We start from the raw sequence: 11,051 nt of genomic DNA, 5'->3' as shown, positions 1-11,051 counted from the left end.
TTCTCAGGTAGAGAAGAGAAACATCACAGGAACTCAAACTAGATATAATCAAGTTAATAAGGTAGATGATTTTGGCGACAATCTGATGGGATTTTTCACCTTGAGGTCTTCAAATCAAACCTGGCTACCTTTCTGGAGAAGATTTTACTCAAGTCCTTAAGATGAACATGAGGATCAAGAGCAAATTCTCCATCCTCCAGTATAGTCGAGTAGTTTTCAGTGCTGCTCTCAATTTCCTTCTACCCAAACTCTGAAAAGGGACTGATTTCTCTCTTCAAGATCACTTGAAGACCCTCTGTCACTGCGTGTAGATGAGTACATATCAATCTCATCACTTTCTACAATCTTTAGCAAAGTAAAGCTTGCTAACAGAAGCTGCTTTGAGATCTGGCCAAAACCAAACCTGATTTAAAGCAGCCCCTCAGTGAGCACCCTCAGAGCCTCAACTAGTTTTTCAGATGCTCTCTGAGCATCTTGGGTTCCTAGCTTCCCTTGTCATTGTATGAATTATGATGTAGAATTACCTTGCATAGGTTTCACGCAAGCAGACGTGAACGTGGCGCCTGGTGTCAGACAGTAAGCAGGAAGAAAACTAAGTTTAAGACATTCTGGCTTGCTGTGCAAGCTTTCAAGTGTGCAGTGTTGTAGCAACAGTGCAAACAAGCAAGGAAATGGCCCCTGTAACAGAGCACTTACAACCAAGAAAATATCCTGAATACTTGCATCTGGTACAATAAGGTTTGTTCCATTCACATTTTGATTTTGGCTTCTGTCCTTTGTCCTGGTGACTCCACAGAAGAGAAGACATGGGGTAAGGAAAGATGCTTGCTGACAAGTTAAAAAAAAAAAAAATGCCTCCATTGCATTCAGTGCCTTTTTCTAATGGGTATGTATTCATCACCGTCCCACAATGGAAACAACATGCCTAGGGCATTACTAAATAAGAAAAAGATGGGAGCTCAATTGGAGGAAAAAGTATTGTGCAATGCAGGATCATTAACTCCAGAGCAGAGGAGCTCAGCTTTGTACATTGGTTGTACCAGGTCACATTGGGCCTGAATTAACAAGCAGCTGCAGAATTGTCTCCTGGTTTACTCCAGGGGTAACCTTGGGCTAAAAGGAAACAGCTTTAACAAAGCCAGATACACTGGGATGCATTTGCCACACTGAGTGACACTGATGGGGAATCTCTTGAACTGCAGCTTCATCTTCACTCATTAAACCAGTGCCTGATGTGTCTTAACAGGCTATCACTCCAGACTTCTGCAGCACCATTTCTGCAGTGATTTCAAAGTGTTTTACATCTCACAAGGGAAAGTTTGCTTCATTTGTGTGCTCACAAAGGAGCCAACATTTTCAACTGCACCCCAAAATCCCGACTGCTTTAAGGACACCTAATGTAGTTGGTGTGACCACATCAAGTCCATGAGACCCTGCATTTCCATCTGCACCACTACTGGCCCCTTTATAAGCAGTTTACCACTTGAAACAGAGATACTCAAAACTAAAAGGCACTTAAAAAAAGGAGCCTGCAATTACTTAAATCGCAGTTACTGGCAAAACCAGCAATGAAACGTAGACATCCTGAATGCTGCTCTTACCAGACAGCAATCCCGATTACTTAAAAAATTCCCCTTTGGAAAAGAAATGAGAGAAAGAAAAAAAAAAATACAGCATTTGTTAAAACAAAAGCTATACTTTGTCTTACAAAAATCCCCATTGTTTCCAAGCAAGAGCTGGAAACAATGGAAAGAGAGGGGTTTTGCCCACAGCACAGACCACATCAGAGCATGACAAAGCAGTACTGTGGAAACATCAATCCAGATCAGATGGATGTGGGAAAACAGCTCCTTATGAGAAATGCTGGGATTCTGAGGCACTGGTGCTGAGTGTTCCACATGGGACACTTCAGCCAGAGCTAAAAGGGATGCCTGCTGCAATACAGACCTACAAACATGGATGCACAGCACCACAACACCTTCAGAACTAAAAAAAGTTGAACTGGGAGAGAGGTCTTTTATTGCCCACACAGCTTAAAGCCACCAAATATTTAAGATTTATTACTGTTCCTACAATAAGCTGGGGCCAGCCTCCGTCTGCCACTGCCATTGGGAATAGCAGCAGTCAACTTTGGCCTTAAGACACGAGCCTTAAGAATCCTACTTCCTCATCGGTCATTCCGCTGCCTCCCTGCGGCCTTCCAGTCCCAAGGGCTTTCTGAAGGGTGTAACAACTCACAGCTTTTTACCACTGCACCAAAATCTTCACAGCAAGTTACCCAAAAGTCAGCAGAGTCCCAGCAGCAGACGTTTCCCATTTTGAGCACAAAAAAAAAAAAAGTTGGCTTTCCATCAGCAGTACTTCTGCATGCTCATAGTTTATGACCCACAGAGCATTAGACAGACATTTGCTGAAACTGCATATTGCTGCTGCAAAGTGAGCCCAAGCTCCAGTAAATGCCTGAAGAAAATGAAGCAATCCCCCAATATTACCCAAGAAGGCAGGATCCCAGCAGAACACCCTGCCAGACACTGGCCTGGAGCCTCACATCATCAGATTTGCTCTGGAATTACTCTACTGGAATAAGATTTCCAAATCTGGCATTGTACCTTTTACTGCAGAGGTTTGATAAGCCATCTTTTGTTCGGAAGGAAGCCCTGATGTTGGAGAACGTGGTTTTTTCCTCTTGTCCCTGGAATTGTGATTGGAAATAATTGGAAGTGTCACTGGAAGTAATCAGAAGTGACAGTCCCTGGGCTATAAGGCTTTTGCTTCGAGTCTAACAATCCCCCCTGCCTCCCGCAAAACAAAACCTAAATTTAAACAATGAAGTCACAAAGTGATTTGCCTTCAAGGTTGAAAACCCTTCAATTTTCTTTCTTTTTTTTTTTTTTGAAACAGAAAAAGAAGTGTCTGACTATTTTAGTTCAATAGTCAAACCCTGCTATGTTACACGAGAGGTTCCCCCCCACCCACACACACACGAACACACCACCCTACAGATAAAGCCTCACATCCATATTAAACACTTGTATGGCCTTTAAAATTTTATCAAGGCTTTAAAAAGCAAAAAAAATAGCCTAAGCAGTCTGAGCAATGAGACTCAGCCAACATGCATCTCATAAATATTGCGAGCACTGGAAAAACCACCTCGTTCTGCTGTTTTTTGCTGAGGCACACATGGGGAAGGGAACAGGGCCACTTGGTGTTTTGTGCACTGGTTCTGATGAAGTCTCTTACACTAAAGCACCTGAGCACATCACGAGAGACCCACCTGCTGAAAACAACCTTATAGCCTCAAAAGCCAAAGGAAGTCGTAGACAATGCAATCAAAAAAGGAGAACTCTGGGATCCGACAGTACGATTTTGCCATGAGCTACAGCTGCATCCAGATTCCTAGCCCCAGTGCTTCCCTAGCTGTTGCTTTTTGATTCAGCTTCAGGCACTCCAGCAGAGCACACCGCTCACAGGCAAACCCACTGACTGCATGCTGCTTGTTTTGCAGTTCCTCTACTACTGCTCCTAACTGCAGGAGCACGGGGAGCAGCTCTATTCCGGAGTGCTGCTGTGCATGTGCTTTGTGAGACTCAAAGTTGTTCCCCTTCACCAAAAGCCACAGTTAAGGACAAGGGGACACCAGGCCTTCATCTAATAAAGCTGGTTCCACATTCTTCTCCTACCAAGCAGATCTATGGAAAGAAACAGCTTAATGAGCTGTATCTGCTCCACAGGTCTATGTTAAATAGCAAGATGAGATCATTCTCCACTTAGGAGAAGGTAAACTCATTCATGAACTGAACACATGCAGCTCAATTTCTTTTGTGAGGGCTCCTCTGGTAACATTCATACTATGAATGGAGTTTCTCAGCACATTGGTGCTATAAAATCCATTATCCCACTTCTTTTTTATTAAGTAGGGATAACTCAAACCTTCCTATCTCTTAGAAGTCATCCCAATGACTGCTCAGGACACTGTTTGGTAAATGATGGCTGATGGATTCAGTTGTTTGCCACTGATCACTTCTCCTTGTGTTTTAGGACACACATAAAGGAAAATAATTTTGAAGCAGAGCACAAGGCTTTAAGACATACAACAATACTGCTACCTTGTCGTGTCGTGTATCTGTGTTTTAGTTCCCTTCTCCATTAGAAGAGTAGGAATACTGGGAATTCCTAGGTATTCTCTACCCAATATTGGCTGGTTGGACTGAGCTCTCCAGAGCTTTACACATGGCACTTAGCACAAAGGATGCTAACAAGCAGCAGTGCTATGGCAGAACACATGCAGCCTACCATCATTGCCAGCAATTGCCTCTAACTGTGCACGCTCCATTTCAAAAGACTGTTTCCAGGAGAACAGCCTCCTTTCTGCAAACGCATATGATAAGCACAACAAAATTCTCACTGACCTTTTCCTACCACAGGCAATTAAACTGCAGGCACTAAGCTGAACTTTCACCTTTCCACCTAGTCAGTCAGGAACAAGTCACACTGAAGCTTTGTACTCATTTTGCAGCCACTAAAATGGGGATGTCAGATACACAGAAGAAAAGCTAAGCTGAAAATACCCTCTGTAATGTATATTGATTCTCGAAGGACAGTAATTCCAACATCATGAAACTGTCTGGCCCATTAAGAGAAATGCTGAGTTTAAAAAAAGCACAAATGTAATTAGAACCAACGCAAAGATAAAAGAACAGGAAAAAACCTATCATGACTGTTTCATGTTGTTCATCAGCTTCAATGCATTTCACAATTGCTCAGTCCTCTTTGCAACTTAGAAAACGCAGGTTTTCCTGATTAGTCACATGGAAAACTGAGACAACAGGGAGAAGGACTTTAGAAAAGCTAGCAGTGGTTACGTTGAGGCAGAGCATCCTACTCACATTCCCTGGTTGTTCTTTCCAGTACCCAGTGAGCTTCTGGAAAAGAGGACCAGCTCTATCTTGAGTGCTAATCCACAGATAGAGCTCTATTGCCAACACTTTTCCTTCTCTGTACTCTGCTTTTCACGTTGTACCATGTAAAAAGCATGTTTTAGGCAGGGTCTGAAGCCTTGGCTGGAGATGTAGGCTGTTGGTAGCAGCCTTATCATTCCACTCAAGCATACTGAAGAAGTAAACTGAAGGATCCTCCTTCCCCCTGTTGACTTCCCATCACTTGCCACATTTGCCATTGCTGTGCTTCCTGCTCTTCTCCATTTCCTCATCTTCCACTACCCTGAGCTCTCGGTGTCTATTCACAGACCTCAATGACCTGACTTCACCCTTGGCTTTTTGCTGGGCTGCTTCTGTAAAATAACCATTTCTAAAAACAGATGAAGAAACAGCTTGAGGAAAAAAGGAGACCCATTCATCTTTCAGACAAGGCTCCGCCAAGTTCCCACTGCACCCAAAGCAGCCTCAGTTTTGTAACACATCGGTGCAAGCAATATGCACAACATTACATCCCCAAGAGCCAAGCTTTCTTTGCACACGTATAGAACTCAGCTCTGCACTGTGCAATATACACAAGCCTTGGCTAACAGAGGGGAGTGCTTTAGCTGGAAACCAGATGCATCGTTGGACTAAAGCTTTGGAAGCAGTTTCTGCAGGGAAGAGACACAGAAAGCAGTCTGTAACACCCCTCTTCATTGCTACTAAACACACACATTCTGCATCACAAAACAATCTGTTTCCACACAAAGCAGGGTTTTGCAAATACACGCTCTGCTTTGTTGCAGTGACTATTTACATTTCTTTTCAGGCGGTTCCTAAGAACTCAAACAAATCCCAGGCTGCAAACCTGTTAAGTTCCCTATAAAGTCCTGTGTTTGCCTTGAGGAAGACAGGGGCATCTGTTGTGATCCAGAGGATAAACATCAGGGTCTCTCTCCAAGCCAGTTGTGCAATGACAGGCATTGCTGGGAAGCCTGCTCTGCTGTTACACAAAACGTCCCTCTGACGTGGCCCCGAGTGCCCCACAGAAACAGACCACTAATTCTGTATAAACAGGCCCCGCTGTGGGCACAGTGGCCAAACACCAATTGTTTCACATGGGAAATTCAGAAAGCTTGCCTCCCCTCAGCACACTATTTCTCGTGATTAAGAGATCAGACTTCAGTATTTCAACCCTAACTTGGCATGCTGCTTTCCCCCACTCCAGAGGTTTACCCTTTTTCTTTTTATGGTAAAACAGAAAAATAGGGATAAAATCAGGCCTCAAAATAAAGCTAAGGTTTTCTAAATGCTAGAAATCCAAACACTTTCATGTAAAACACAGCGCTGCTGGGGAAGGGGAGGACATTCTTATTGAGTGCTCTGGTAGGAAATGTGATGCAAACCCACCCTGGCTTTAAAAGAATTTGCATCCCACAACAAGAAGTGTTAACTCTGATATCCCATCAGATAGCAGCTCACTCAATTCTGTCTTGCCTCCTTGAATTCCACCAGGAGCAGCAAATGGACACACATCTTCTCTTTGCTCCCTTTCCCTAGGGTTTGTTAAAGAAAGGAGCTCTTGGCCTTGTCGTAGAGCTAAATTCACACCTCCCAACAGTTCTTCAATCCAGTTGCTGTTTTGTTGACTGCTGAAAAAAAAATAAGCTCTTGCAATTATCAGCTTTTATGAAGTCGACTTTGGAAGAACAGCCTCCTCTTGGGCTTTATGCACCAAGAGTGATCGCCTGCATTCCTTCATAACCCAATGAAGGAAAAGATGAAATCCAATGGCAGAATCCTGAACAGAAGCCTTATTCACAGCCACGGATTTATATTTTGCTATTCCAATCCCAAGCTTAGAATTAAATGCTGTTAAAACATGGGCCAAAATCCTTGCCCCACCTGAATACCCCCATGAAACAAACAGATAAAGCCAACAAAAGGAGCCATGAGAAAACCAGGAGGTTGCAAGTATATCCTATATCCATAACCTCAGAAACTTGGGAAGCACCCAGAGCAGCAGCAGAAATAAAACCCATCAGTTTAATATTCCATTTGCTTAAACATCTCCCTTGCTTTTTACTAGTTCAGGCAGAAGCAGTCTATTAAAAAGTTCAGTAACCCCGCTGGAAGCAGGAGTGCTGGTTTTTTTGTTGTTGTTGTTGTTTTTAAACAATGCAGTGGTTCTTGGCTTTTCTGGAACATATTGCAGTTTTAAGGAGAAGGGCTTTAAGGAAGCATGACAGGGCACCATTCAGGATGCCTGTGCCCTTAAAGCAGGAGGGGAAGCAAGTCTCAGAAGTCTGAGAGTCAATGTAGAAAAGCACAGCCCCAGGCTGACCTGCCACTGCCAAATGCTGCAGAGCAGCTCCCATTTCAGCAAAGATTTTCAGGCTAGAAGTCTGGTGGATACCTAGGCAAATGCATGCTGTCAGACCCAATTGCTCATGCCAACAAGCTCTACAGGGATTTGCACCATAACCTTTCCCAGCACAGTGAGACAATCAAGTCTTGGTGTTCAGTGCAGCAACTGTGCTCCTCTGGGACAGCCCTGTAAGAGAGTCACTGACCTTAGAGCTGGGAGAACAGAGCTCAGCTACACCTGCACAGGAGGTAGATCTGCCATTACAGCTGCATCCACTTCAGCAAAATCACTCCTGTGTAATACACCAATTCCTACCCATTGAGCACACCATATAAGCCAGACTAAGTGCACAAATCAGAGCTACCAGCTGCATCTGCATCCATCAGCCTCAGTATGGTACATGCAATTCCCTGTACCATCAATCACTAAATCCTACTCATCTTTTCCCAAAGACACCACATAGAGAGGGAGCAAAGCCTTGGCTCCCAAGGCATCTCTCTGTGCTATATCACAGAAGGTTGGCTTCCTTACATCCCAATGGCTGGTCAGCTTTAGAGAAACCATGAAGACAGCCCCTTTGCAGATACTGAGGCTAAAGCTAAGATACAAAAGACTCTTGGCCATTCTTTTCTGCAGGAGAACTCCTATGGACAAGCAGCTGCCTATTCCTCATAAAACAAGAGGGAGCAATTAGGGCATTGTGGAGAGCAACCCCTAATGTTCTAATGCAAAGATCCCATCTCAGTAGCAAGACATGTGAAAGCTGAATGTCTATATTGGTTTGGCACATCTCCTCCTTTGGATCTTGAACCCCTTGCTTTCTGAAAGGCAAAGCACATACACTAGCCAACAAGTGATATATGTAATACTAGAGTCAAAAGTAGGTGTACAGATATCACACAACTATATTTATTTTCTTGTAATCAAATACGTCTTTAGCAGAAAGTTTGTTAAAAATACTCAAAATTGACTTGGACAGGGTGGTGGGAAAAGGCAAAGGAGATTTCTGGCTCCTCTCTGCTTTCTCCACCTTACCCTTGTTACAGAACTATGATCGCAGTCTTGCCCAGACCACATTTAGTAAAGTCTTCATTCTTGTCATGTTTTTAAAGCCTCCTTCCAACTCTTTGTCTCCTTTTCCCTGTCTCCTCGCATAGCTGTCTACTTACCCTGTAGGTAAACAGTACCAAAGACAAGGACCACATATATACCATCAATGTGAATGCTCTGAGCCAGCAACTTTCCTCTGAGGCTTCCTTGGCTTCAAACTCCTACTCTCCACAATCCTTCACTTCAACAGTGAGCAAAAGCACACACTCACTGATACTTACACACCTTTCCACTACTTTCTCAGGCTAGCAAAGGAGATCCCCTATATCCCCTATCTCCTTGCTTTCTCCCAGGCACAAGCAAGGAACACAGACAGCAATACTTCATGTTCCCTAAAATATGCTTCCAATATCAGTAAATGAAGCTGGATTCAAAGCTGGATGACCAAGTTGCCCATTGACAACACAAATACAACAAGGGTAAATCACAGGGCAGTTCAACACTAACAAAGCACCAGGAAATGAGGCATTCCTGGTTTGACTGTGAGCTTTGGGAAGCTGCTCTTCCTCCCCTTGCCACAGCTGGAACAACTAGAGAAACTGAGGAACTCAAATGTTGATTAAATGCAAAAGCTCTTCAAGGCATGGCTTGTCTTCTCTGCTGGGTTTATGCCTTCTAAGCATTACAGAGATCCCAAAGAAGGAAGAATGGTTAAAGGCCATTGTGTCCCCCCGATAAAACCAGCAGTGGTCATACAAAAGAGAGTTACTGTATCACTACAACACTCATCCTGTGGCAGCAGCTTATCCCTTCTGCTCCAAGCCTTCAACACTTGGCTGCTATGAGAACCCATCTGCCTTCTGGACATTTAGAACTCTGGCTGGTCCATGTTTCACACCTGTGAAACTGAATGAAGGCTGTTCCCCATAGCATTTCTTCCTATCATCCTGTCTGAAGCCTTTATTCTGTGTCCGCCCACATCAGCCCATCACCTTGTGGGACTTGGCTCTTCCATGGGAATCAAAGACCTGTGCCCCATTCACACCAGTACCCTGGGTTTTGGGGGGCAGGAGAACCCAGGAATCTCTGATTTGCTCAACCACGACAGATTTCAGAGCTGTCTGCTTGTCAGCACTATGTGGTGAGCAGAATGAAGACAGAAGCTCACTCATCACATCCCAGTGCCTCTGGAGATGCAGATACCCAGACTACTTCTGAGTCAGTCCCATATGCAAGCTCCCCAGCAGACCTCAGGACTGCAAACCCTTTCTCCATAGGCTTTACCAGACAGCTCTGTTCAGCCCTTCTGCTTCCATTCTCTTTCTTTAGTCTCCTCTCCTGTTCTCTGCTCCTATTCAACCATTAACTTATACCTTTTCCTCCTCTTTATTTCAGCAGCCCTTTTCCCTCCCTTTTTCTTGCTGTCTCCCTTTTGTTCCCCCTCCTTCTCCCATTCTTTCCCCCCTTAACTCCTCCCTCTCACACTTCAACACATCTGTTTTTAATCAGAGGCATCAATTGGAAACAATAACCCTTTTTTATTCTAAAAACCTGAATGCTAAATATTTGAGCAAAGCAAAACAGTTATACAAATCTGACACTATGCCTGGAACAAAGACATTTTGTTCATCTTATTTTATCAAAGAGGTTCAAACCCCTTCATGGTACGCTGCTCAAAAACTGCCTTTTTTAAACTAAAAACACATTCCAGGAGGGGTCTGTATGACCATTACTCCTAAACAACAACAACAAAAAAAAAAACAACAAATTTGGATATTAAAAGGTTCCCGGCCATCAACCTGCTAATAACTAAAGCAACACAAAAAGCACTGAACACAAAAACAGAAAAAGGAGTTTGCCATAAAAGTTTTTTCCTCTGCAGATCCGAATAGCTCATCAGAAACGAATTTCAGTCGCACAGAGAGGGGCAAATGGAAGTTCGATTAAACACCAAAAAGCCAACGTACCTAAAAAGAGGATGGAAAGTGCAGACATTCCGTCTCCGTGTGAGAAAGGGACTTTTCCTCCCTTCTGCCTTCTCTCTCCCAGGGACGGCAGGCAGACCTGCACAGGATTCAAAAGAACGCCTCTGGAATGCGCCGAGAGTAATTGCATCCATGTGCCAGAGAAATAACCAACTTCACTCTTTCTTCCCTTCTGATATTCATCTCCTTGTCCGTATTCTGTCCAGATACAGCGAGAGCTCACAGATCTGTAGCTGCTAAATCAGGGCCTGGAGTTTCTGGAAGAGAAGAGACAGAGCAGCAAGGAGTTCACATCGACAGCAGCACGGAGTGATTTTGCACGTCTGAAAAGGAAAGGAGAGAAGCGGGGGGAAAACACTGCGCTCAATGTTCACCACATGGCTGCCTCCCAGAAGAGCCCCTCCCTGCCATCAGCTGGGATTAATAGCGAAGATCAGTCATGTGGGTGAGGTAGAGCTAACTTCTAGCAGTAACATATAGAGATTTACCTCGGGAGGAGATGCAAGGATTTTACGAGTGTTGGAGTGGTTAAGTTTGGAGGCAGCGAAATCCAGCATGGAAAAAGAATCAGATTCATCCCTCAGTGGCTCTCAGGAAAAGCACAAATGCTCTTCAGAACTACAAACACATTCACTATGTAAAATGTGTATGTAGTGGGATAAGCTCCAGAATTATAGCTTTTGGACTTACTGAAGGCTTGCTTCTTATCTAGTTTGTTTGTTTTTTTTTCTC

The 11,051-nt window shown here is 43.9% G+C and overlaps 1 protein-coding gene across 3 annotated transcripts in view; it reads right to left on the bottom strand.

Annotated features, from left to right (window-relative positions):
* The window catches only part of CLMP (CXADR like membrane protein), a 37,354-nt gene extending 26,638 nt beyond the window's left edge, over window positions 1-10,716 (bottom strand). Inside the window, exons 1-2 of one of the 3 annotated variants that reach the window (XM_010723646.3) lie at window positions 10,302-10,716; window positions 2,610-2,692 (exon numbers count right to left, since the gene is read on the bottom strand). In XM_010723646.3, coding sequence (XP_010721948.1) covers window positions 2,610-2,692; window positions 10,302-10,453 — 235 coding nt within the window. In that variant the 5' untranslated portion in view covers window positions 10,454-10,716. The remainder of the gene's footprint in view (window positions 1-2,609; window positions 2,693-10,301) is intronic. The other 2 variants (XM_010723647.3, XM_010723648.3) reach the window with 2 other exon arrangements.
* Between the last annotated feature and the right edge of the window lie 335 nt (window positions 10,717-11,051).

Source organism: Meleagris gallopavo, chromosome 26 (assembly GCF_000146605.3).
Source record: "Meleagris gallopavo isolate NT-WF06-2002-E0010 breed Aviagen turkey brand Nicholas breeding stock chromosome 26, Turkey_5.1, whole genome shotgun sequence".
In the NCBI taxonomy this organism is placed as follows: domain Eukaryota; kingdom Metazoa; phylum Chordata; class Aves; order Galliformes; family Phasianidae; genus Meleagris; species Meleagris gallopavo.
This window is presented reverse-complemented; position numbering and strand designations above follow the sequence as displayed.